Source organism: Castor canadensis, chromosome 10 (assembly GCF_047511655.1).
Source record: "Castor canadensis chromosome 10, mCasCan1.hap1v2, whole genome shotgun sequence".
NCBI lineage: Eukaryota > Metazoa > Chordata > Mammalia > Rodentia > Castoridae > Castor > Castor canadensis.
The window spans coordinates 145242065-145268234 of record NC_133395.1 but is presented as its reverse complement, the minus strand read 5'-3'; the positions used below and the strand labels follow the sequence as shown (position 1 = coordinate 145268234).

Here is a 26170-nt window from a genome sequence, read left to right as displayed (position 1 = left end):
GAGACCACTATAAACAAAGTATTTAAGTCAAAGAATCCTAATTGACTTGAGAGAAAAGAAAGAGACTGTCACATATGAGACTCTCTATAAGATTATCTGAGGATCTCTCAGCAGAAACCTTACAGGCCAATTGAAAGTGCCCAACAATTCTGTATCTGGCTAAACTATCCGGTAAAAATGAGAGAGAAATTAAGATACTTCCAGATAATCAAAAGCGGAGGGAGTTCAGATCAACAACCTGCCCAGCAGAAGTGCTGAAGGGAGTCCCTCAAGTTGAAATGAAGGAGTGCCAGGTGGGAACGTGAAGCCAAATAAAAACGTACAGTTCTCCAGTTAAGGTAAATAGATTCATGAATGAATACAGAAAACTGTATTGCTGTGATTTTGGTGCATAACTCCACATTTTATTCTTTTATAGGCTTTGAAAGACAAACGCATAAAGTAATTACAAATCTATTTTAATAGAATAAATTATATATGCTATAATTTGGAACATAAATAACAAAATACTTTTACATGCAATTGGAGTATAGAATATAAATAAAAACTGGGAAAGGAATCAAAATATGTCACTAGGAAAAAACTGAACTAATCATAAGGAAGGCAAAAGAGAGGAAATAAGGTACAAAGAGAAAAAGAGGGGAAATAAGGACATTTGGAAAACAAACAAAATATCAATAGTAAGTCCTTCCCTAGCAGCAATTTCTTTAAATGTAAATGGGTTAAATTTCTCAATCAAAAGAACAAACTGGCAGAACATATTTAAAAAAGCCAAAAACTCAGGATCAACTACTGGCTATCTGTGAGATACTTTTAGACTTAGTGACACACCTAGGTTGAAAGTGGAAGGACAGGAGAGTGCTTCCACACAAGCAGTAGCAGAAAAAGCAGTGGCGGCTACACTAACACCAGACAAAATAGACTTTAAGTGTGACAAGTGTTGTGAGACAAAGGACACTGTATAAATAACAGAAGGGTTGACTCACCAATATAGAGCTATTATGTGGACTTTAAGGAAGAGTAAACAAATCCACAATTATAATTGGAGGCTTCAATACCCCACAGTCAATAATGGATAGACAACTAGACAGAAGAGAATAAGGAAACAGAGGATATGATTAACACTGTAGGCAACTGGACTCCACAGCCATATGCAGAACATCCATTCAACAACAGAAGAATGTTCATTTTTCTCAAGTATTGAATGCACAACATTCTCCAGGACAGACCATATGCCAGGCCACAAGACCAGAAGACTGAAATGACACATGGATCTTTTCCAATCACAAGAGAAAGAAATGAGAAATCAAGAGCAGAAAGACAATGGGAGAATCTCTACATACACAGAAATTAAACACTACATCCTTGCAGAATCAATGGGCCAAAGAAGAAATCACAAATGGAGAGGAAAACACACTATACCAAAACTTATGAGATGCAATGAAAGCAGTTTTAACAGGAAAATTTAGGGCTGGTGGAGTGATTCAAGTGGTAGAGCACCTACCTGCCTAGCAAGTGTGAGGCCCTGAGTTCAAAGCCCAGTACTACCAAAAAATAAGAGAAATTTATACCTGCAAACAATTACATTAAAAAAACAACATGGACCTGAAATCAACCAAATAAATTTACACCCTCAGAAAGTAGAAAAAAGAACCAACTAACAAAATCTAGCAGAAGGAAGGAAATAAAAATAGGGCAGAGATAATAGTATAGAAAGATAGTGGAGAAAAATCAATGAAACCAAGAACTTGGCTCTTCAAAAATATAACAGAACTCACAAACCTGTAGCTAGACTGACTGAGAAAAAGGAGAGAACACTAAAAAAATTCACTATAATTAGAAATAAAAATGGGGCCATTATTGCTACCAATTCTACAGAAGTAAAAAGGAATATAAGCAATTATTACAAATAATTGTATGTCAACAAATTGGATAACCTAATTCAGATAAATTCCTAAAACCCAAAACCAGAACTGGATCACAAAGAAACAGAAAACCTGAACCTATCAATAACTGGTGAGATCAAAAACCTCCCAACAGAGAACACTCAGGACTAGTATAGCTTTACAACTGAATTCTACCAAACTTTAAAGAGGAATTAACAACAGTCCTCCACAAACACTCCCAAAAATTGAGGAGGAAGGAAGGAAGACTTCCAAATTCATTCTGTGAATGCACTGTATCCATCATTACCTGACGCCAAAGCCAGATAGAGACACTGTAAGAAAATGAAACTAGAGCCCAATATCATTAATGAACATTACGTGAAAATCTTCACCAAAGGAGTAACAAACTGAACACAACAGTATAGCAAAAGGGTTATACACCACAACCAAGTGGAATTTATTCTCAGAATGCAAGAACAGCTCCACGTACAAAAAGTTAATGTAATATACCACCTTATCAGTATAAGTGAAATAAACCACACAGCCATCTCAGCTGATATGGGAAAAGCACCTGACAAACTCAACGCTCTAATAATACGTAAAGAGCTGGGAATAGAAGGAAACTTCCTCAACATAATGAGGCCATACATGAAGAGGTAACAGCGACTGAAAGTTGAAATACTGGAACTTGTACTTGAAGATCAGCAACAGGACAAGCATGTTCGCTTTTCCGCTTCCATTCAACGAGATTCTAGAAGTGCTAGCTAGAACAAGTAGGCAAGAAAAAGAAATAAGAGCTATCCAAACTGGAAAGGAAGAAGTACAGTTACCTGTTTGCAGCTGACATGATCTTATATGATGGAAACCTTAAAGATTACACACATACACTATTAGAATTTTCAGCAAAGTTGAAGGATACAAACTTAATGCACAAAAATCAGTTGTGGGGCTGGCAGAGTGGCTTAAGTGGTAGAGCACCTGCCTAGCAAGTGTGAGGCCTGAGTTCAAACTCTAGTTCTGCCAAAAACAAAGCAAAACAAAAACTCAGTTGTGTTTCTATTAATTAAGAATGGACAACTCAGAAAGAAATTAAGATATTCCCACTTATAACAGCATCAAAAAGAATAACAGATTTAGGAGTTAAGCAAGGAGGTGAGACCTGTTTGCTGGAAAGTGCTAAACGCTGATGAAGAAGTAAAAACACAAGCAAACAGAAAGACATACCATATTGTTCAGGCATCAACACTTCCCAAAGCAGTCAACAATCACCATACAATAAAAGTCAAAGTAGATAAACTGAACTACATGAAAATTAAATTTTTTTGTGAATCAAAGGACACAATCAACAAAGTGGAATGGGAGAAAATATCTGCAAATCATTTGCAAATGGGAGTGTTATCGAGAGTACAAAAAGAACATCTATAACTCAAGAACAAAAAATTGGGCTGGGTGCCAGTGTCTTATACCTGTAATCCTAGCTACTCAGGAGGCAGAGATCAGGAGGATCATGGTTTGAAACCAGTCCAGGCAAATAGTTTGCGAGACCCCATCTCGAAAATACCCAACAAGAAACAGGGATGGTGGAGTGGCTCAAGTGGTAGAGTGTGAGGTCCCAGCAAGTGCGAGTTCAAACTCCAGTACCACCAAGAGAAAGAACGAAAACACCTCAAACTCTTCAATTTGGTATATTCAGCCAATGGAATATGATTCAACCTTAAAAAGGGAAATTTGACACAATGCTACATGGATGAACCTTGAGGTTATGCTAAGTGAGATGATCCAGGCATAAAAGGACAAATGCAATGACCCCACTTGTGCCAGGGACCTGGTCAGTCAGATTCATAGGCGGGGAGTGCGATGGGGGTGTCTGGAGCTGGGGGCAGTAATCCTAGTACTTGGGTAGTAAGTTCCAGTTTAGCCTGGGATACACAGCAAGACCCTGTCTCAAAAACAAGAAACAAAAACACCTCTCCTGTCCTCAGCCAGAAGCCTGTTCTCTTAGAATTCTGGAAGTCAGGAGCCTGAAACAAGTCTTCTGATCCCAGATCAAGTGCTGCATGCCCTGCCCCTCAGAAGTCCCAGGGCAGAATCTATTCTCTGGCCTTTTCCAGAACATACCGCTGTTTCAGGGCATGTGACATTCCCTCTGTGAAAACACCTTTTCTCCCTGCCTGTTTCCATCGTGTGGCCTTTTTTCTGCCCAAAGTGTCCCTCTGCCCACCTTTGTGGGACCCCTGGAATTATACCTGGATAATCTAGGAGAACCTCCCATCCCAAGGCCCTAACTTAATCACCGCTACATAAAGCAATACCATATCCTGGTCCAGGGATCGGGACCTGACTATCTTTGGGGCCGCCATTCAGCTGCCCACAGCCCACCTCTCCGTAGCCTCCTATCCAGCAGGCCTCCTTCCCGCACCCTGTATCGTCTGCATGTCAGCTACCTCTTCTGGCTGGCCTTTCTCACATGTGGGATCAGAGAAAGGAAGAAACCATTCTGCACAACAGGATAAAGAGGAGACGTGTGGGGAGGGGTGAGGAGGGTTGGCACAGTTGAGAACTCTGCTGGCTACGGGCACAGAGGAAGACATCTGCGATGACAGAGCATGCTGGGAGAGATTGCTAACTTGGGAATTTAGAACCTCCTCCTACCTTCTACAGAACCCTCCCCTGGGCCACACCTCACACAGGCGTTCACTTACACACATGAAGGAGTGTGGAGCCCACAGTCCTGGTGGTGTGGGAAAAGCAAGCAGCATGAAGACTTGGGGTCACAGGGCACCCACAACCAATCAACATGAGGCTAGCAGAAAGATGTAGGCCCTTGGGGCACTGGGCTATCCCTCATCACAGTCCAGTTTGGCCATGGGAAACCAGGATGACAGGCAGATAACCATCTTGTTGGGGAATCCAACCCACCAAGTATCACTGAGGGGAGACTAGTGGGGGGACCCATGTCCCCAGGTGGTCAACTTACGGCTGTGGAGAGTCGTGATGCCAGTGTCATTTCTAGGTTCCCCTTCAGGCCCACCAGGGGCGGCACCAACGTCAAAAGGTCTTTAACCTCCATGAACACAGGCCAGTGCTGGAAGAATAAGGAGATAAATGCACGTACTCAATTGGCATGGCCTCCAGAAGGAGGTCTTGTGTGACCTCCCCCTCCACACACACACAAGATAAACAAGACCAAGCAGTGTCTTAAAAGGCTCTACACCTAACGCAGAATGAGAAAGCTGCGACATTTTAAATAGTACCTATCGAATCAGTACTAGTAGCTTCAAGCAAGTCCCCTTGTGTCCCTGATCCACAGGAACCAGGAAAATCAGGGGCTGGACTTGGCTAGAGGGCACCTGGTCCAGCCCCACCTGCAAATGTGCTGCTTGTCTACAAATGCAGTTTTGTGCGTGATGCAGTTCTGGAGCAGTTGAAAGGAGTTACCAGTTTCAAAGTTGAGGTATTTCTCATAAACTGGGAGGCCTGAACACCTGCAAGACTAGTTGGAGTTGTGGTGGCAGTGCTTTTGTTGGGGACTGTCATCTCCAGGCTGCCCAAGGCCCTGCCTCTCTGTCCCCAGCACTGAGGTTGAGTATATGTCACCACTGAGCTCCGCGCTGGGCCCTGCACTTTCCAAAACATCCCAAAACAGGAAAGAGACCTGTGTCCCCATCAAATACAACCATAGTCGAAAACTAAAATGACAAAATAAAAGGGACACACAGTTCAAGAGAACTGGAAGAGGAAAATTTTCTTTGTGAATGCCGAAATTAATCCTTTTACCTAACATACAATTAGACTCTCCCAAATCAATTTTGAGTGTCCTTTCTTTTCCGATTCATCCATACTGTCACCTGGCCCCTGGAGCTGACTTGATCCCTACCTGAGAAGTTCCTCTGGTTTCGGAATTCTAGGCCTAAAGACAAATCCCTACTTTGCCAGCCAGGGGACAGAGGCCTGAGCACTAGTCCCCCTCCCTCTCCAAGAGCTGTGCAAATGTGCACAAGCCCATGTGGCCTCCAGGGGAAGCAGAGTCACCTCTGTCCTATGGCATGGAGGGAGGTAAAGGATTGAGCAGGGGTCTGGTAGGAGAATTATTATTTCTATTTTTGTTGAAGACATACAAGGAAAATGTGGTCTTAACTTGCAATGTTTTCATTTCTATTGAGTCTGAACATTTTTTCCGTATTCATAATTGTTATCCCCTACTGAAAATTGTGTTTTTGCTTTTGAGCCAATTTAATTTGCTTGAATCTTTTATAATAAAGACATTAGCTCTTTAAAAAAAAAAAAGAAAGAAAGAAAGGAAAGAAGACTCCTTCTTGCTCTCAGGTCAAGGAAGATAACCCACTGCTTATGGCTACCTTTCCTCACTTTTCCCTTTACCTCATTTACAAAGCTGTGAAATTCAGAACCAGAGCTGACCATCCAGAAACTTCAAAAAAAACAATGTCAGGAAGTAGGGGGCCCAGCTTATCAGTGCAGCTCCCGCCTCCCTGTCTTCCCACAGCATCTGGCCCAGTCCTGCCTGCACCACCCTATCAGCCCCACACACTCCACTCCTCAGGAACAAGACATGGAGACCATCACGCAGGCACTCCCACCCTTGGCCCAGGGCTGCTAGAACCTTCTCACCCTCCTCCTCTACCCAGACCAGGGTCCATGTCCTCCACCTCATGCAATGCAAGGCCAAGTATCCAACAACCCTGCCTCTTTTCTACCTTAAACCTCCCTCTTACCCAGCTCCAGGAAATGTGATTCACTCCACCCTTACCCGCCCAGCTCAGCACTGTGCTGGCTGGGGTCCACCACAGTCCTCTCCCTATAGGAAGCAGTACCCCGATGGGTGAGCCCCAGGGGCTCTTCCAACCTCCACGTGCCTGTCCCCATCCCACCCCACCCCACCCCCTGTGAGACAGCCCTGTCCTCCCCAAGTGGATGAAGTGCCCACCAGGACAGGCTTGCCTCCAGGCCTTGGCCCTCTGGGTCCCAGGCCAGCTTCTCTAACAATTCCACCTTGGCCTTCACCATGGGCTCTGATACTTAATTTCCTTCCTGCCTCACCTCCCACCCTTCCTTCTTTCCACAGCTCTCCCTCCCTAGGCTTGAGCTACCTCCCCCGCAGCTGTGCCACCTTCTTCCCTAGCCGAGTCTCTCACAGGGCCAGAGGGGAATCTTGGCTTGCTGTGGTTCCTTTTCCTTACTGGTGGGTGGCTGCCTTAGGTATGGGGCTGCAACACGATTCTGGCCATGAGACTTAAGAAGTCAAGTCTGCTCACGTCAGACGTCACAGGACCAGGAGGGGAGCTATCCTGGGACAAAGTCCACAGAGACTGGCTAAATCATATGCTGAGTTTCTGACTCCCACTGCCTCAACATGTAACTGTATTTACAGATGGGGGCTTTACCATATGGGTGGTCCTAATCCTGAGTGGTACCCTTGTAAGAGGAGGACATTAGGACACAGAAACATGGAAGGACGACTACAGGAGGTCATAGGGAGAGCCACTAGCTCAAGACACCAAACCTGCCAACACCTCGATCTCGACCTCTTGAATCATGAAAAGTGAATGTCTGTGGTTTAAGCCTCTGTGCCTCTACAGCGGCCCTAGCAGGCCACTGCACATAGTAAAGGGAGAAAATGCAGGTCCTGTTCATCCAACACATCAGCCAGTCCTGAGCTGCCCTCTCCTGGCTCTGAGAGAAATGTCCTGCTGCCTTAGCCACTGTGAGGTGGGCTTTCCATCATGTGCCCCCGAGAGCAAGTCCACTGATGATGCCCCAGGTGTGTGTCTCACCACCATGCACCAACCACACTCAATGCCGCATGGGCACCTCAAGACCTCCAAAGCCTGCCTGGTCCCTGCTCCTGCCATCCAGGACTTCATGTCTCTTGTACCGCCTGACATTCAAGTCATCACAACTTTCACATTGCCACTGACTTCTCCAGCAACACCCCCGCTGCCCGGGGATCGGGGGGGTGGCTGAAATCCACCTGCAATGTTCCCTTCTACTTGGGAGATTCTCAGTTATGGCCACACCCCACCCCCACCCCCACTCCCCCAGCTGCCGCACGCCTCACCTCCCAGGCATCTATGACTATGTCGCTCAGCCACTTCTAACTGCACTGCCAACTCCACTCCTGGGTCTACCTCCAACACAGTCACAAATGTCATGGCAGCATCACAGCTCCTGCTCAAAGTGGAGCCACAGCACCAGAGGCAGAGAAGGGGCTGTGACCGGTGGGGACAGAGCTCGCTCATGCACAATTTTCCACACATTGATGCTGTGCTCCAGTAAAACAAACAGACTTATTTGAAAACAAAGTATACCAACAACAACAGCCCCTTTGCCCTCCACGCATGACTCAAGCGCCTGAACAGAGTCCTTCATGTCCAAGCAGTGTCCCTGTCCTCGTGACATTCCTCACTCTCCACAATGCACACAGCTTCTTCCCACGGCGTCCTGCAAATTGCCACATTGCCCTTTAAGGCCCAGCTCACACTGCCCTGCTCCCGCTACTGAGTGTCTGAGCCCCAGGAAGGACCTGCCCCTCCTCCTTCCAGGGTGGAGGCCTGTTCTCACCATGCCCTGTCCAGTCCCCCTGCTGACTGTCAAGTCCCCTCTAGGCTACAGCGACTGAGACACTGAGCTGAACACTCTCCTGAGCTGGCTCCAGGTTCCAGCTGTAAGGGGCTGTGAGAGAGACAGAGGGATGGAGGGGCTAACGTTGTGCTCCATACAAGGCAGCCATGGAGAAGGTCAACAGGGGAAGATGACGGGCAGAGTCTCCCAAACTCAGGGCAGGGTTGACAAGCTGAGGCCATTGGGGGAGAGATGGAGATCTCTAGGTTGCAGGCTGGAAGAGCAAGCTCAGGCTCTCTAACGTCAAACGAACCCAGCACCAGGAGGGCCAAGGGGCCCGTCACCGTCACTGAGGGATGGAGGCAGAAGCTCCCTGGGAGGTCAGGTGCTGGGTTACTGAATGCCCCTCCATCTTGAAGACAGGTGCACAAGGAGACCAAAGAGATGCTGTGTACACATGGGGACATGAAATACTCTCAAAGTAAATGTAAATTTTACAGCTTAAGAGTATTAGGGGCTGAGTGGGGCTCAGCACTACAGTGTGAGGCCACACACACCCAAATTAATTTTTAAAAAATAAAGTATTATATTGTACAATCCCATATATTCATGCTTGTATGTACATGGAAAATAGTCTTGGTAAAAACTCCTTAACGGTCCAGACGCCGATCCCAAGCCACGCCCAGGATACACAAAGAATGTGACACAAGAACACCTCTCATCAAATGCTTCCACCAGATGGAGACGGCCATACTCCTGGCTCACCAGGACCCCATGCCAGACTCTGCTCCCCTAAGGACCCAGATGGGGATTCTGGAGGAGTGAGTCTATCCCATTTGTGCCTGTTACCTACTCCAGGGAGCCTGACAAGCGCCCAGTCATCTGGTCCTTGCAACTCTTGAGAGGTGGGGTTTGCACAATCCCGGCTTTACAGCAGGGGAAACCAAGGCAGAGAGAGACTAAAGACCTGCTGTACTGAGTGGCAGACCCTGCCCACCTGGCCACGTGCACTGGCAGGAAAGAGGGTACACTCTGACTGACGGGGCTCACATGGGCTGCCTTTGGGGAAGCTCGTCAGAATCTCCATCACTCTGTGACTCAGATGCCAAGATGTCCAGTGGATGCTTCAACCAGCTCTACTGACATCCAAACTGCAGTCCAGCCTGCTACCCATGTGGAAGCTTTGTGTTCCCAGCATGCCCCACCATAGCACCAGGACACCCCAGTCCTTGCTCTCCCCTCCCCAACCCGTTACTCCCTCTCAGACCTCAGTACGCACTTGGACAGTGTTCATCACCAGGCCGGCCGTCATCATGCCTAAGCCTGACAGCAGGATGGGCACAGTGACCTGGCAAGCTGTGGTGGCAAAGGTCTCCGGGAGGACCCCAAAGGGGGACCGGGTGATCTCACAGCTGAAGCCTCGCAGCTTCTTGCCCTGAAAGCGAAACTCTAGGTTCAGCTGAGTGACCACCATGGTCAGGCCAGCAGCCACATTCCCAGAAGCAAGAAGGCTGAGCCAGGTGCGTTCCGTCCTCTCTCCTCCTTCCACTTTTCTGAAGAAGTCTGTGCAGATGGAAGTGTCCCAGGAAGTAGCCAGGTGTCTCGTGCCTGCAGAAGGTCCCCAATGGCCCCTCGGCCAAGGACCAGGGCAAATCAGTAAGGAACAAAGGCCAGTGTTACTCCAAGACTTATTCTGGAGGCTGCCAGCCTTGGTGTCCACTCCCCCTGGGTTGGGTTATCCTCAGAGAGTGGCTGTGTGTCAGCCAGAACCTCCCTCTGCTGCCTGCCAGGGAGGTTCAGTGTCCCTCAGCAGCGACCTTGACAGTGTCCAGCAGTCCAGCCCAACTGGACTGGGCTGGGCAGAGGTGGAGCCCACGTGGGTCTAGCCCTGGTAAGCACCCACGCGGAGGTCAGCTGCCTCTCTCCGCACGTGCACCCTGGGCAGTGCTATCCTGGCACAGAAGGGCCCGGAGAGCCTCAGCTTGAGGGGCCTCCCAGGCCAGCCTACAGAAGTTGTATCCCTCAAGCTCAATGAGTCCAGAGGCCCCCAAGAAGGAAGTCACATCTGTGGTCACCTTATGGCCACAGGAAGAGGCCATGTTCATATTTTTAAAATGCAGCCCTGTTCTTCCTTGAAGGCCTGGGAAGCCTTGTCTGCATGCTTCCAAAGTAACCCTGCTTTCCCTGCTAGGAAGATCACACCCTGATTGCTGACCACCGCAACCCAGAGGAGGAGGAGGGGCAGGCTGGGAAGTCACATTGGACTCCTGGGGCATCTGCCATCGGGAGTCCCCTGTGAACCCCATGAGCACCAGGCCTAACAGCTGGCCAGGGCAGGAATTGAGGCCCCAGTCAGCAGAACCATAGCTAAGGGTTAGGGTTACCCAGCGACCGAGGGTACCCACAGGTTCCAGGCCTCATTCCACTCCCATTCCCAAACCACTGTCCTCTCGAGCATCTAGCCTTGCTCTCCTCCACTGGAGAGCAAGTTCAAGTCCAAATCCCTCAGCCTGGAAGGCTGGCCCTTACCAGCTCCCCAAATTCATCCTCCTCCCAACATAGCACATCCAAACCCCCACACTCACTGTCCCCCAGTACCTGGTGCTCCTCTCAGTTGGCCTTCATTCACACCTTCAATCACACATCTTCCCCCAGACACATATAAAATGTCATAGGACCCAGCCATGATAGGCCCTAAACTACTTTGGCCCTTGTCCTGCTGGGAATTGGCATCTCTGTCCCCTTCATGCTGTGACTACTTAGCCAGTAAAGCTCAGAGGAAAAGCCACTGTGCTGGGCATTTCTAGGCCTGAATCTTAGGAAAACGCAGCTCATACTTGAAAGTCAGCTCCATGCTGCAAGGAAGACCAGCAGTCACACCAGGAAGCCACATGCAGGTGACATGGCCAACAGCCCCATCTGAGGTCTTAGCTGATAGCCAGCAGCACCCTGCCAGTCAGTGAGTGAAATGACCAGGGCTGGGACCTGCATGGGGCAGAGGCTGTCATGGAGCTCCACCCAAACTGCAGGCTTGTGATCAAGTTGAATGGTTGGCGTTCACCAAACTGTCAAGGTTTGCTGGGCTCAGCTACACAGCAGGAGATAACTGGAACTGCATCCCCACCCTTGATTCTGTATACACCCAACAACTCCCACCCTGTCCAGCCCGCCTCTCCCTGAGCTTTCAGACCATCTCTCTCAGACCCATGGTGAGGGACGAGAACCTCAGGCTCCAGGGCTTTCACAGTCATTTTTTTCCAGACTGCCTCTGCCTGGCTTCCTGCCTCAGTGAATGGTTCTGCCAGAAACACAAGCCTGACCCTGACCACCCACCACCTCAGCCATACACCCAGTCTGTCTATCTCCAGATCTCCCACATCTGTCTCTTTGCCCCAGCTCTCCATCTCCACTGTGACCCTATGGCCTCTCACAGTTTTCTACCACAGCCAGCGCGTGCTCTCCTTGTCCACCACCTACATGGGCCTCTAACAGGGCAATGGCTCGAATATCCTCAACTACCTGAGAAAGGCATGCATGCAGAGCCCTCACCTCTGGAAAACCACACCCACCCAAGCTGTATGTCTTCCAGCACACGGTCATGAGCCGCATGCCCCAGAAGGAGCTACTCACGGACCCTCGGGGCCACGCCTGTGCTCCCCACACCCTCTGCCAGCCCACAACACCTCCAGGCCAATCTCCTGCATGGTTCATGGCCGAAAGAGGTGACTCCTGGTCTGCAAGGCCTCCCCACCTGAGCAAGGCTTTCCCAGAATTCCCAGAGTATTCCTTCTGAACCTCTGCTGGTCTTCACTGGACTCTCAAAACCCCCCAGGGAGCTAATATCCAGTGTTTACAAATGAGAAAAGGAAGGCCTAAAGAAAGTCTGCCCAAGAAGGCAAGCTAAGTCAGCACCAGAGGCAGGGCTGCACTGACTCAAGCAGGGCCCTCCTGCTGACCTTGCCTGGCCTGGCCCCCAGCTAGCCCCCACTCCAGCCTGCTATCTCTGGTTTGAGTCAGGGTGTTCAAATGCAAGTCTGAGGCAGCGGAAAGTGAGAGAAACTGTTTTTCTGGAAAGTGCTGTGGAAGCCACCTAGGCTCAGGCCGCTTGCCGATCTAAAACACAAGTGTGCAGGCTGGCGTCTCTCTGCTGCTGACACTGGGAGTGAGACACCTGCCATTCCCAAGGCACACAAACAGGCCATCGTTTCTTCTGGCAACAACAGCCCTGACAATGTTGTTACAGTTTGGGATGCAGTCAAACATTACGACCTATAATCACACATGGCAGATGCCTGGACCATTCTCATCCCTCCAGGAGACATGGAAATAAACAATCGACTTTGCAATCTCCTAAAGAAAGAGCTGTCTGATTATGTAAGCTACAAATCATCGCAAAAATTTGTTTCTCAAGTTTGTTTCTAAAATTAAGTAAGACATAAAGACACACACAGTACACACATACAGTGAAAAGTTCAGAAGGATATAAACCAAAATGCCAAAAGTAGTTTCCTTTGGTTGGTAGGATTGTAAATAACCTTCTCTAAGAAGTAATTTCCTGTTCAACTATCAGGATGATTTGCTTTTATGATCATCAAATAAACTGTCACCAGAAGTAAATAAAAGGATGTAATCCTGGGAGAAAAATTACTTTGCTGTGAAATTTGAGAACAGCACATGTCAACACAGCATAGTGGGTCACAATCCAGAACATCAAGAATGTGGTTTTAAAAATAGTTCAGCCACACAGTGGAAAATCTCAAAGAGCCTGAACCAGATAACAGGCCGCCCTGGGCAGCAGGCAGGATCTGGGTTGAACATCAGGTGTCTCCTGGGTGACCGTGAACAAGCCCAGCCCACTCTACAGTCCCAGACAGGAGGGGTGGGACAAGACCAGTGGTTCCCAACCCATCGTGCAGATCAGAACTCCTGGCGGCAGCTGAGGTGCGGCTCAGTGATGGAGCTTGTGGTTAGCATGCATCAGACCCTAGGTTCTACCCCAAGCACCTCCGTAACATGAGAGAGAAAGGGAGGGAAGGAAGGAGGGGGAGAGGGAGGGAGAGAGGGAGGGAGGGAGAGAGAGAACACCCCATCTTCTACTACAGAACAAAGATGCAGAACTCCCACGTGGGCTGGGGCACCAGAGCCCCCAACCTATCCCACCGCCGTGCATGTTTTCAGGCCTAGGGCCTTGGCACGCACCTCACCATTCTCAGTGTCTACTGTGGACTCCCGGGCTCCGGGGTGGAGCGCAGCCCTGGGGATGCCAATCCTTCCCTCAGCCACCGTGAGCCTGGGAGGCTGAGATAAGTAGTCACTTCGAGTGCATCCTGAATACATCCCCATCTTGCACAGGCCTCAGATAGCAGGCTTGTGAAATCGATGTAAGTGGGAAGTCTCCTTCATTTTCTGATCTAAGCTCAGCTGGCTGAACAAATGTGAAAAGGAAGGCTGGCCACAGTTTCTCCAGGCAGCCTCTCTGGCCACTCAGGCCTGGCTCCAGAGCTTCTTCCTCCTCCAGGGAGCCCTGGGCAGCATCCCTCTCCATGGCTGCTCGCTTGGCCTGCTCTGGCACACATGCTGCCGCCCAGCACTGGCTTATGCACCTGCATCTGTCTCTCCCTACGTGACTCTGAGTGCATGGGAGCCAGGCCCGCCTGTCATGTCCACCACACCAAGACACTGTCTAACCAGGCTACCAATGCAGTTCAGTTCTACTTAATTTATCCCACTCATTTCAGACATGTGGGATATGACTTCTCAAGACTGTTCACTGCAGCATTACTAAGCAGTATTATCTTGAGTTGTTATGGGCTGAATTGTGACCCCCAAAATTCATATGTATATGTCCTAGCCGCTCCATGCCTCAGAATGTGACTATTTTTGCAGACAGGGTCTTTAAGAGATAATTAATTCAATTGAAGTCATTAGGATGGGCCTAATCTAACATGACTACTGTCCTTGTAAAAAAATACACAAAGAAGGAGCACAGGAAGGAGATGCATGAACAGCCTGGTCAAGACCTCAGAAGAACCTCTGAAGGAACCAACCCTGTAGCATCTCTATCTTGGACTTCTAGTCTCTGCAGCTGAAGCAAAACAACTTTCTGTCATTTAACCCCCATCTATGGTACTTTGTTATGGCAACCAAGGCAAACAAATTAATACAGTTGTTGAATACAAGGTCCATTGGAAGTGTCAAATAGACTTTGGTATACTGCATGATGGGATCCCACCTTGACTGGCATCTGAAATTATATGAGATAATAAATTGTCTTGTTAGTTAACGCAGGATAAAATTATTCTCTGTCACCAGTGAGTAAAACAATTCCGCCTGATATCCAGGAAAGGTGGGGGTGAGGAGGCTCCCCTAGTCCTTCAGACTGCCTGCTCCCCAGGCCCACACTGCCCAGAGCCCGTCACACTCAGCTCCCTCTTACCTGGAAATGGTTCAGGAGCATGCCAGCCCCAGACAGCCCCAGGCCTGCAAACATGAAGGGCACTGTCACCTGCAGGGCAATGGCCAAGGCAGTCTCCCTGCTGGGCTCAGCATCCGATGGTTTGGGAGCCACACTTTCGCTCTTGGGGACCCCCTGATGTCCATCTTCTGAGGCCACAGGGAATCTTCCTGTGCTGACGGCAGGTGGCAGTCCTGGCCCCTGAGGCCTGCTGCAACCTTCCAGCCTCCGCTGTCGGGTCTCCATCCCTTCCACGGGCACACAGCTGAGCCCCTGACCTGGGACACACAAAGCAACAGGGTTGAAAGCCAGAACTCCTGACTTTCCGGCAGTGCTGACTCCTTGGGACCCTCTCAAGCACCCCATCTGGACAGAGGCAGGCATCAGCCATCCATCCACCTGCAGCCCCTCACTCTTCCTAGGGTGGGGCTGGCTCACGTGACCTCCTACACCCTACCTATAGCAGCACGCCACTCATATGCATGTGTGTGAGGTGACATGCCTACCCAAGGCAGCACTAAGTATGTAGACTGAGTCCACATGCACATAGGGAAGGCGGGCCACCAAAGCTCCCCCTTTTCCTCAAAAGTGAACAGAACACGGGCTGGCGTGCTGCTCGGGGCAAAATGCTTGCCGAGCATATGCAAGGCCCTGGTTCCACCCCCAGAGCTGCAAAACACAACAGATTAAATAAATAAGAAAAGTGGCAAAAATGGTCAGAATCACCTTTTCTCAGAACTCTGGGAATTAATCTAAGGCTTGTAGCAAATGGGAGAGCTATTCAACATTGCTGAGTCTCAGCAAGAATGAGACACTGTAACGTTCACGTTGGTGACACTGACTTAACTTGGTCCCACTAACCGTAGCCTTGACAATCTACAGGCACGCCTCCAGCAGCCTGGAGGGCTGGGAACGGGCCGGGCTTTCACTGTCTGTATCGCTGTCTACATCGGTGAGGACCTGGAGGCCTCTGTGCTAAAACCACTTCCTCACTGCCCTTGGGGGTACTGAGGCATGGTAGAGGATGGAAGTAGTTCCACAAGACAGTGTATATGTGGAACATATATATACTGTCATATATATGTGTATATATGACAGTAGTTCCAGCAGGCACTGTATAAGGAAGGGGACGGGACTACAAGGGGGGGGGGGTGATGTGTTTACCGTGCACCATACACACAATGGAATTACCACAGTGAACCCCTTCGTATTGCTGATGTGTATTAATTCAAAATATAGTAAAGCTATTTTCTTAAACAAAAAATAAAAGAAAGCCAGAGAATGAAGCCCCAAAGGGGACTTAAAAATTTCCTAGGGCCCCTGGGAACCCAAGAGGCACTGTGTAAAGGTGCAGGCCCCGGGCAGGGTGTGTGTTCAGGAAACGCCCGCAAGGCCCCAGCTCTCACCTCTCAGAATCTACACATGCAGGAGGCCAGTGTTAAGGAAAGGGGACCCACAGCGTACACAGAGACCTTGGCAGAGACCGCAGATCCGCTGGGTCCAGGCACGGAGTTCAAGGGCCACTACTGAGGCCACATATCATAGAATTCGTTCAGAAGAGGCACCAGACAGACAAGCAGCGCTGCAATCCCTGAGGAGCAGGAAGAATCTTGTTGCAGAACTGCCTCAGCATTTCATCTAAAATATCCAATGTCCAAAAAAAAATTTAAAAATCCAGGCATGCAAGAAGGAGTGGTCCTCACACAGAAAACAAGCCACACAGTGTTCCCAAGGAAGTCCAGACACCAGACCAGAGGAAAACTTACTCTAAATGCTCAGAGAACTTAGGGGACATCAAAAGACTAGGGAAAACATGAGAATGAGAAAATCCACGTGCACAGCAAATTATTTTTAAAACAGCCAAACACAAATCCTAGAGCTGTAAAAGGACAACTGTAATGTAAACGTCCCTGGGGGTGGGGGGAACGCCAGCTGATCTGAGCAGGAGCATGGAGACTCACTGAACTGGAAGAGGAGGAAGCAGACTGTCCCACTGGAAGAAAGGAAGAAGGAAAACTGAGCAGAGCATGGGGAACTGCAGAGTCACAGCCACCCCATGACAGCAGGAGCCCCAAAAAGTGAGAATGAGGACAAGAACGTCACAGATGCAAAGGAAAACGCTAACGTGTGCTTCAGGAAACTCAACAAGTTCCATGCAGGACACTCTCACATCCACACCAAGCGTCCTGAGAGTGGGAGGGGCCACACACCTCACATCACGCACGTCAGCAGACTGATGGCTCGTTCCTCATCAGACGCCACAGGCAGAAGGCAGCATGACAGGGAGAAGCTCATCCTTGAAAAATGAAGAAGAGAGCTGTGTGCCTGTGGCTCACCTGTAATCCTAGCTACTTGGGAGGCTGAGAGCAAGAGGACCTCGGTTCCAGGCCAGCCCTGGCAAAGATTTCACAAGACCCCATTTCAACGGGAAAAAGCTGAGTGTGGCAATGTGTACCTGTCATCCCAGCTACTGCAGGAAGTGTAGAGTAAGAGGCTGGCCTGGGCAAAAGCGAGACCCTATCTTCAATATCACCAGAGCAAAAGGGCTGGAGGTGTGGCTCAAATATTAGAGTGCCTGGCTAGCAAGTGTGAAGCTCTCAGTTCAAACCCCAGTACCACCAGTGTCCCTTAGGCCAGGAGGACAGCTTAGTGGCAAAAATGCGCTCAGTACGTGCAAAGATCCTGAGTCTAAGCTTCAACAGCAGGACAAAAAGAAAAAAAAAGAGGAAGAAATGAAGAGTTCTCCACATAAACACTGGGAAAAACATCGCTGCACACCTGCCTTACAAGAAACACAAAAGGGTGTCTTTTAGGCCGAAATAAAGGGTTCTAGAAGGTAGCTTAGATTCATAGGAAGAAATGAAAAACACCAGCAAAAGTAACTATTTAGGCAACTGGGGTGGGATAGAGATTCTTTGTTTTTTTTTAAGGTACTGGGTTTTGAACTCAAGACCTGGTATTGCTAGGCAGGAACTCTACCACTTGAGCCTTGCCCCCAGCTTCTTTTGCTTGGTTATTTTTCAAATAGGGTCTTACATTTATACCTGGGCTGGCCTGCTCTCGATCCTCCTATTTACACTTCCTGCATAGCGGTAATGTCAGGCATGCCACCATGCCCACTGTAATTATTTTATTATTATCATTATTGATTAAGATGAGGTCTCATGAATTTTTTTGCCTGGACTGGCCTCGAGCCTCAGTTCAAGATCCTCCAGATCTCCACCTCCCTAGTAGGTAGGATTTCAGGCTAAGCCTCTGCACCTGGTGTTTTGCTTTCTGTTTTGAGGTAAGGTCTCACTATGTAGCCCAGACAAGCCTGGAACTCAAGAGCCTGCTGCCTGAGCCTCTGAACACCAGGATTACAGGCATGCCTCACCAAGTCTGGCTAGACAGTTTGTTTAAAATAGTATGAAAGAATTTTTGATAGTAACTACTAACAACTTTTTCTCTTATCTGATTTAAAGGGAACTACACAATGCAATAATCATAGCCCATGTTGATATGTGCACAGTGCAAAAGGTGCAACTTCTAAGTCAGCAATAGCACAAGAGCGCGGGCAGTCATTAGGTGAGAGGCGTCTGCATGGCTTCCGTGTTCTGGCTATCAGAAGCAGTTCTATAACCACCAGTGAGCAAGTCTGTGTGAACGTGTGTCTTCTCTTCTACTGAATTGCATGCATGAAAAGTGAATTTTACGGTATGTGATTTGTGTCTCAAGAAAGATATTTATCAATCATTTATGCATTAAGGTCAAGAAGCTGAACACACCCAAATTCTGAGTCCCTTCTCCAACAACCCTACTCCCCACTAGATGTGATCACTAGCCAACTCTTGAGACTGTCACTTCACCCACACTCCCTCTCTCTGCCTTCCAACGCTACGCAAGCCCTCCACTACTGAGCTCCATGACACCCTCACGTCTCTGTTCTTTTCACCTGACATTAAGTTCTGAGACTCAGCCACATTGCCGAGCCCATCCTATTTCCTGCCAAATAGAACTCAACTGTACAACCACGCCACAACTTCATCATTTAGTCTATCAAGAGACACACCAAGTCTTTTCAAAACTAACTTGACTATTTTTCTGATTACAAAAGCAATTCATGCTATGTGACGCGGAACTCAGACAACACGAAAAGGTGTAGCTGTGCTTAGATCACTACGAGGAGTCCCACGGCAATGCGATGCTCTGTGCCCGTCCTTCAAATGCTTACACCGCTGAAAGGAAATTCCTTAGGTCACTTAAATATATTAATATTACATGGAGTTGTTATAACATTAGTTGAGCAAAACAAAAACAATTTGCGTTTCTGAGAACTCCCATCAACAATGGGATCCGACCACATTTGTGAGCCGGAAGTGAGGCACAGTAGCAGAGCTCCAGGGCAGGTCCTGCACGCACCTGAGATCGGTTACTGGGATTAACCCAGGGACAGCCACGGGCTCCCCAACTTTACTGGGCCCCAACCCCCACGTCCACGTTCTGTTTCCCTGAAGGGCTTTGTAGTCTGTTGTGCGTGTGTGGTATTGGGGATGATCTCAGAACATCATGCTTGCTGGGCAGGAGTTCCACTACCTGAGTTAAAACCCTAGCCTTTTGCTTTTAGTTTGCTTTCTTGGAGAGGGTCTTGCACTTTTTATCCAGGTTGGCCTCAGACCACGATCCTATCTCTGTCTCCTGCGTAGCTAGGATTACAGGTGTAAAGCACCACACCAGGCTGGTTTTGGGTTTTTTATTTGCTAAGATATATACACCTTTCCACCCCTATTTTCAGTGTGATGCAATTTCTGTACCTTCTCTTGTCATTTTTGATGGTGGACCTCAGTTCTGGGAATAGGATCAGGGGGTGGGAAAAGCTTCTTTGCACAGGATTCATAGAATCAGGAAGAGCACATGGAAGGGCTTGGTGGGGATGTGTTTCTGTGCGTGAACCTGTAGTGGTGAGGAGCTGAAGGTCACAGTGTCCCCACCCACATGTCCTCGGGCATGAACAGCGGGTAGTGTGTGCTGAGAGGTGCACGTTCAGGGAGCCAACAAGAGGATGTGCCATGCTGCCACACCTCCGAGGGGAGAGTGGCCTGTAGCGAGAAGGCAGGGGGCATTATAAAGCCATTTACACTCACAAACAAAGGCGGCCAGGATCTGCCAGCATCCATGTATGCTGGGAAGCGCTGACTCAGCACTCACTCCACAAATCCCCGACTGCCTCTCCCGTCACAGCGGGTACCGTCCGCACCAGGAGCCAAAGGAATGTGAGACAGACAAAAACACACAAGCATCCACAAGATAACACAAGTATGAAGAAGTAATGACAGGGAAGTGGACAGTGGTCTGAAGGGATGATGGAGGAGGCCCTACAAGAGAAGGGGATGATTTCACTGAACCCTGACTGACAAAAATGGGGCCAGCTAGGCAAAGTCTGGGGAGACTCCAGCAGCAGGTACCAAGGCATGGAGTGGACATGCCTGCCTTCCAGAGAGAGAGGATGGAGGGAGGGTGAGGCAGGTCTGCCACACAGGCCCTTTGGGAATCGGGGCCAGTGAGTGACCCTGATGACCCCCCAGAGCTAGGGTTTGTCCCAGTACCCTGGAACATTGAGAAGTGATGCGTCAGTGTTTTAGGATGCTTTGTTAGGCACTAAAAGGTAAATGCAAAGTTATGACTCTGTGGTTCCAAAATCATTCAACCTAACCTCTGGGGGACAGGGTAGACAGCAAGCAGAGGACAGTCATTTGGAACGAAAAGCTTGGCCCCCCATCAATCCCTGTACTCAAAGGACAGTAAGATACTGGCTGAAAACCAATGTAAACCCTAACCTTAAGAAAAAGACATATTTCCTGGCCCTGGCACATCTGAAAATCCAAATCTCGCAGGATTCTTGAAGGATAATAAAGCCCATGATTTGGAGCAAAAGAAAAATCAAGATGATTCTGGAACGTTTTGTTGTTGCCAGAAAGATGTTTTCAAGAATGTCAGAGGAGAGGTTAAAATGAAGAAAAAAATTTAAACAGACTACCATTGTTTCACAGTGAGAACTTCAACATCAAATAATAATAACTACAAAGTAATCATCACTTTACAAGTTGAATGTGCAAAGGCCATGAGTTCACCAGGATCTCAAAGCAGGAGAGCTGCGCTGGGATGCATCTCGGCGGCAGCTTGCTTTCCTGGCGTGCACAAGGCTCTGGATTCCATCCCCAGCCCACAAAAAATAAGTAAAAGAGCTGGAGGTGAGGCTCAAGCAGTAGAGCACCTGACCATCAAGCATGAAGCCTTGCGTTCAAAGCCCAGCACCGCCAACAAAAAATAAAATAAAAAAGAACATATAAAATCAAGAAAGAATGACAGAATAAAAGGGCATACAAAAACCAGTCAATTAAATCAATAAAGGATCCAGCAGCCTGTTATAGAACCCTCCCTTTACTGACAGATGTGACATATGGCCAGGTCTTTGGTTAACTGAGTTACTTCACAAGGAGCCAAGTCCATGGTTGTGTACAAGCAGAAGCGAGTAGGCAAGTCCAACAGTGCTGGAAAAGTGGGACTGAGCCAAGGACAGGAAAACTCACAGCACTCCTGTCATGGGATGGCCAGGCAGAAGGGAGCATCAATGTTGAGGAGCATGCATGGTTAGGCAAGATAACCAGTTAAAGAGGCCCCCACACGGCTTCCCAGAACCAGGCAATCGTAAGCAGAGAGCCCAACTGGGTGGAACCTCCCTGAGCTGGGCGAGACGGCACACCTGTAACCCCGCTACTCAGGAGGCTGAGGCAGGAGGAGCGCTTCAGCTCAGGAGGACCAGACCATCCTGGGCAACATAGCCAGTCCCTGGTTCAGAATTTAAAAAAATCCGCCTCTGTATGACCTCATAATTGCCCTGAGATTCAGATTCGACACAGCAAGTTCTATATACTAAGAAATGAGGTCAGGACAAGGAGGCGGGTGCCACCAGCCACAGGGTGGAGCACTCCCTCACTGCCCAGAAAGACTCCACATTTCAGGGAAACCAAACAGAGTCAAGTCTGTAAGAAATGAAGCCATAGCTGAGATGACTTAGCTCAGACTAAACCCAGAGGCCAGAGCCACCTTGGACTGCCAGGACCCCATTCCTAACCCAGAGCCAGCCTGTGGCTAACGAGAACCTCCAAACTCAGCCACTCTGAGACAGCAACTTCCCTTTCTTTTAAATTTGGTGAGATTCCTGAAACCCTAGAAAGATGCAAAAAGTGCAATAAAATTAAGGAAATTAAAGAAAAAAATACTCAGAAGAATGATGGATGAGTCATAGACATAATGAATTTTGTTGTCCCTGGATGTCTGTGGGCATGTCCCAGACACCAACATCCTAGGATGCTCGAATGCTTTACTTAAAAATGGCCTAGTGTTTGCACAGAACCTAATTATTCATAATATCCAATACAGGGACTGCAGTTATTGTTTAGATAACAATGACAAGCAACAAGGTCTGTGGCATGATCAGTAAGACACAATTGTTTTCTTTGAATATTTTCCATCTGAGGTTGGTTGAGGTTACAGATGAACCCATGAATACAGAAGACCGACTATATCTGCAATCCTATCCACGGCACGCCAATTTTCCTGATCAGCTTTGGTGTAAGTGCACCGATTAACAGCACAATCACTGCAATTATTGTGTACACATGGAAACACTACAGGAATCAGATATGTCAGCTCTATGGTCCTAATTAAATGTTCACAAGAGTCTGACATGCATTCAATCAGTGCGGAAGCATCTGAGGGAAATAAAGTATCATCCACAGTATTAGAAAAGTTGAAAATGGGCAATTTGAGAAATGTGTGAGGTTTTATTAACTGGGTAAATAAATGGGGCTCAACCATTTTGAAGAAATTAAATTAAAAATGCTGCCTGTGCAATAAACGCGCACAGCCCTGAGCATGTGTCAGCAGACTTCTGCAGTGAGGAGCCCATGAGGCCAGACCTCCTAGTCTCAGGACAGCAGCAGACAGGGGTCTGCTTTGTGTGCACTCCCTCTGCCAGAAGGGCTTCGACATGCTGGGCAGCCAGCAAGTGGACAGTCAGAAGGTATTCTGATCCTAAATCAAACTCCTAACCCCAAAAAGCCAGAGGTGAAAAATATGATCAATTTAACTACATCAAAGTTTAAATATTCTGCAGGAAAAAAACCTCTAAACAAAAATTTAAAAGCAAGCAAATCTAGGAAATAATGCTTTTTCTTGTTCTTTTTTTTGGGGGGGTCGGTACTGGTGTTTGAACTCAGGACCTTATGTTTGCTAGGCAAGTGCTCTTACCACTGGAGCCACTTCCGCAACTCAAGTTGAAAAGGTTTGGAACCAGTAGGAGAAATAAAGGTTGAGTGGGATGAACAACAGCCATGATGATGACTACTACTAATAAACAGGGGACAGAAAAAATCTGTGGGGAAACTGAAAGGACAGGCCCTGGAGCTCAGCAGAGAGCCACCCGAGCAGGGGCTGGTGACACTAACTGCAACCCGTGGCGAAGTGCCTCATCTCACCACCAGAGGGTGCATGGCAGCGGTGGAGAAGGGGCTGCACGCCCACCGCCTGGGCAGTGTGCACTGGGATCTCATCCTTACCCCATATGCATGTGTGCGGGTGTCCAGAGAAAGATCTGGCCACAGGGGTAAGTGAAGTCCCCTGGGGAAGCCTGGCTCAGTGGTGAGCTTCAAGTAGTGTCCTCACCTGCTGTGTTCCCACTGTGGTCAATCAGCAGACCTCACTCACCCCAAGCATGGTGGTCAAAGGCCCCTCACTTCATCACTGGAGTGTTCTGTGAGGAGTATGTGCACAAATGTCACTTGTATCATTACAAATTGGTGCAGATGAACAAAGCAGGCCCTGAAGGACAGGGAGGCACCCGTGGGGAGTGGGTGTGGACCTGGGATGTGGAGCAGGGCACCGATACTAGGGTAGGGGGTCTCACCAGGGTTTGGTAACCCCCAGGATATCAGGCATGTTTGGTTGTCACACAGGGAGGGCGTGTTACAGGCCAGCCTGCAGTCCACTGTCAACAGTGTGGAGGCTGGGACTCCCTCCTATGGGGTGGCATGACTGAGACCCTCCCTCATGCTAGCAGGCTTTGAGAGGGGCCTGGGTGGGGCTGACTGCAGTAAGAGCCACACATTCTGTGAAGCTCCTGATCTTCCCCACCACCACCAGGGGGCGTCTGTCCCCATCGTCTGATGGAGAAAGCTGACACTGTCACCCAGAAGCATCCATCATCCCGCAAGGCTGGCCTGTTGAGCACCTCATAAAATGAGTGTCACACAAAGGCTGGGACAGGGGACATTCCTGACCGTGAACCCAAGGGGCTGAAATTCTGGAACCGGTCTCCACTCAGCACCCACTGCCTGAAAGTGAGGACACAGACCCTGTGGGCTTCACCTCCGAAACTTCACAAAGGACTGTCACTCTACTGGGAACACCCTGGAGCCCAACCTCTTCCCAGATGAGTGAGCCTGGAAAAGTGAAGCTTTCTGTGCCTCCATGGGCTCACCTGCCAGTCGGGGATAATAACGCCTACTGCGTGGCTGTGAAGATCGAATGGAGTGCTGTGGACTCCCTCACCCTGCTTCTCTCACCCAGGTTTCAGTTACCTGCAACCATTTGTGGTCCAAAACTCTTAAGAGGAACATTCCATGAATACCAATTCATGAATTTTAAATTGTGTTCCATTCTGAGCAGTACGATGAAATCTCTCACCATCCCCCCCATACACTACGCCTGTCACCATCCATCTCAACGACTGTCAGGGTACCACAATGCTTTGTGTTCAACTCACCCTTGTTTTACTTGATAATGACCCAAAAGCACAAGAGTAAGCAGGGTTGGCCATTTTATTACGGTAAATCATTCTAATCGCCCTGTTTTATTAGCAGTCGATCTCTCTCTAGTCTAGTTCATAACCTTTATCACGGTTAGGTACGTACAGGGAAAGACACAGTACATATAGGTTTAGCACTATCCTGGTTTCAGGCATCCTTGGGGCGGTACCCGGAACGTGCGCCCCTCAGATAGGAGAGGCCTTCTGTGACATATTGTCGTCACGGGGCACCTGGCCTGTCTCACTGTCCGTCTAGGCTCTCGAGTCTCTAGCGCTTTGTCAGTGGTTCTTAAACCGCGGCGGCAGCAGCCGGAGGCCGGATCGCCCCTGCAGAGCTCCGGTCCGAGGTCCGGGGTAGGGCTGGACAGTAGGCACTTAAGGGTCGGATTTTCCAGAGATGACCCCACAGCTCTCAGGATGGAGGCACGAGTGGGGCTAAGGGTCCCGTGCGACCTCTCCGGAGGTTCCGAGGACGCACGCAGGGATGCGCCCCGCGGTGCTGCAGGGTGTCGGCGCCTGAAGTCTCACCGTGACCAGGGCCCTGAGCGCTGGACTGGAAACCAGCAAGAGGGCGGCGGGAGCCGAGTCCCGCACGCGAGGGGTGGCCGCAGCCGCAGGCTAGCGGACCGCCCCCGCCCGGCCCCGCCCCGTCCTCCGCGCCTGCCCGGGGGTGCGGCCCCCGCCGCAGGACCCCCCCGACCGACTCTCCCCGTGGGCTCCCCAGCTTTCTCTCTCCCTCCCGGGGGCCCCGGTCCGGCTCAGGGCCGCGCTTACCGGTCCTGTGGCGAGGAGGAGGACGAGAGAGGGCGCGCCGGACGCCGGAGGCCCCGCGGCCGGAGGAAGCGGGAAGGGCGGGCACCGGGCCCGGCCAGCACCGCCCCTCTGTGGCCTGGGGCGGGGGTGGGAGGGGGGTGGGCGGGACTGCGGACCGAAGCGGGGCCAGAGGCGGGACCGGAGGGGGCGGGACTGCGGACCGGGGCGGGGCCAGGGGACGGGACCGGAGGGGGCGGGACTGCGGGGCGGGGCCAGAGGCGGGACCGGAGGGGGCGGGACTATGGGCTAGAGCGGGGCCTGAGGCGGGGGCGGGGCCAGGGGGCGGGGCGGGGCCAAGAGGAGGCAGGGGACAGGACTATGGACCGGGGAGGGGCGGGACCTCAGGTCGAGGGGCGGGCTGCTGACATGGGGGCGTGGCCTCGGCCGTGGGACACCCCTCCCCCTCACCGCTTGGGTGTGCCTATTTAATGTTTAAAAAAAGGCATTTACCCCTCAAGGCCTTCCTTTAATATTTTTGGAGTACTTTTAAAGTATCGCGGGGAGGCAGACATATATCACCTTTAAATAGTTGGGTATGCTTAATTGATTAAGTATGTTTTTTAAACATGATATTATGCTGTCATCAAACCT

At 49.5% G+C, this 26170-nt stretch overlaps 1 protein-coding gene across 11 annotated transcripts in view; it reads right to left on the bottom strand.

The window, feature by feature from the left end:
* Slc41a3 (solute carrier family 41 member 3) overlaps nucleotides 1–25676 on the bottom strand; it is a 43246-nt gene extending 17570 nt beyond the window's left edge. For 2 of the 11 annotated variants that reach the window (XM_020156158.2, XM_074044537.1), the window contains exons 1-3: nucleotides 25541–25656; nucleotides 14902–15197; nucleotides 4864–4971 (exon numbers count right to left, since the gene is read on the bottom strand). In XM_020156158.2, coding sequence (XP_020011747.2) covers nucleotides 4864–4971; nucleotides 14902–15165 — 372 coding nt within the window. In that variant the 5' untranslated portion in view covers nucleotides 15166–15197; nucleotides 25541–25656. Of the gene's footprint in view, nucleotides 1–4863; nucleotides 4972–9732; nucleotides 10310–11302; nucleotides 11439–14901; nucleotides 15198–16325; nucleotides 16558–17129; nucleotides 17216–25540 lie in introns of those variants that run through there. The other 9 variants (XM_074044531.1, XM_074044534.1, XM_074044533.1 and 6 more) reach the window with 9 other exon arrangements.
* Nucleotides 25677–26170: the final 494 nt, after the last annotated feature.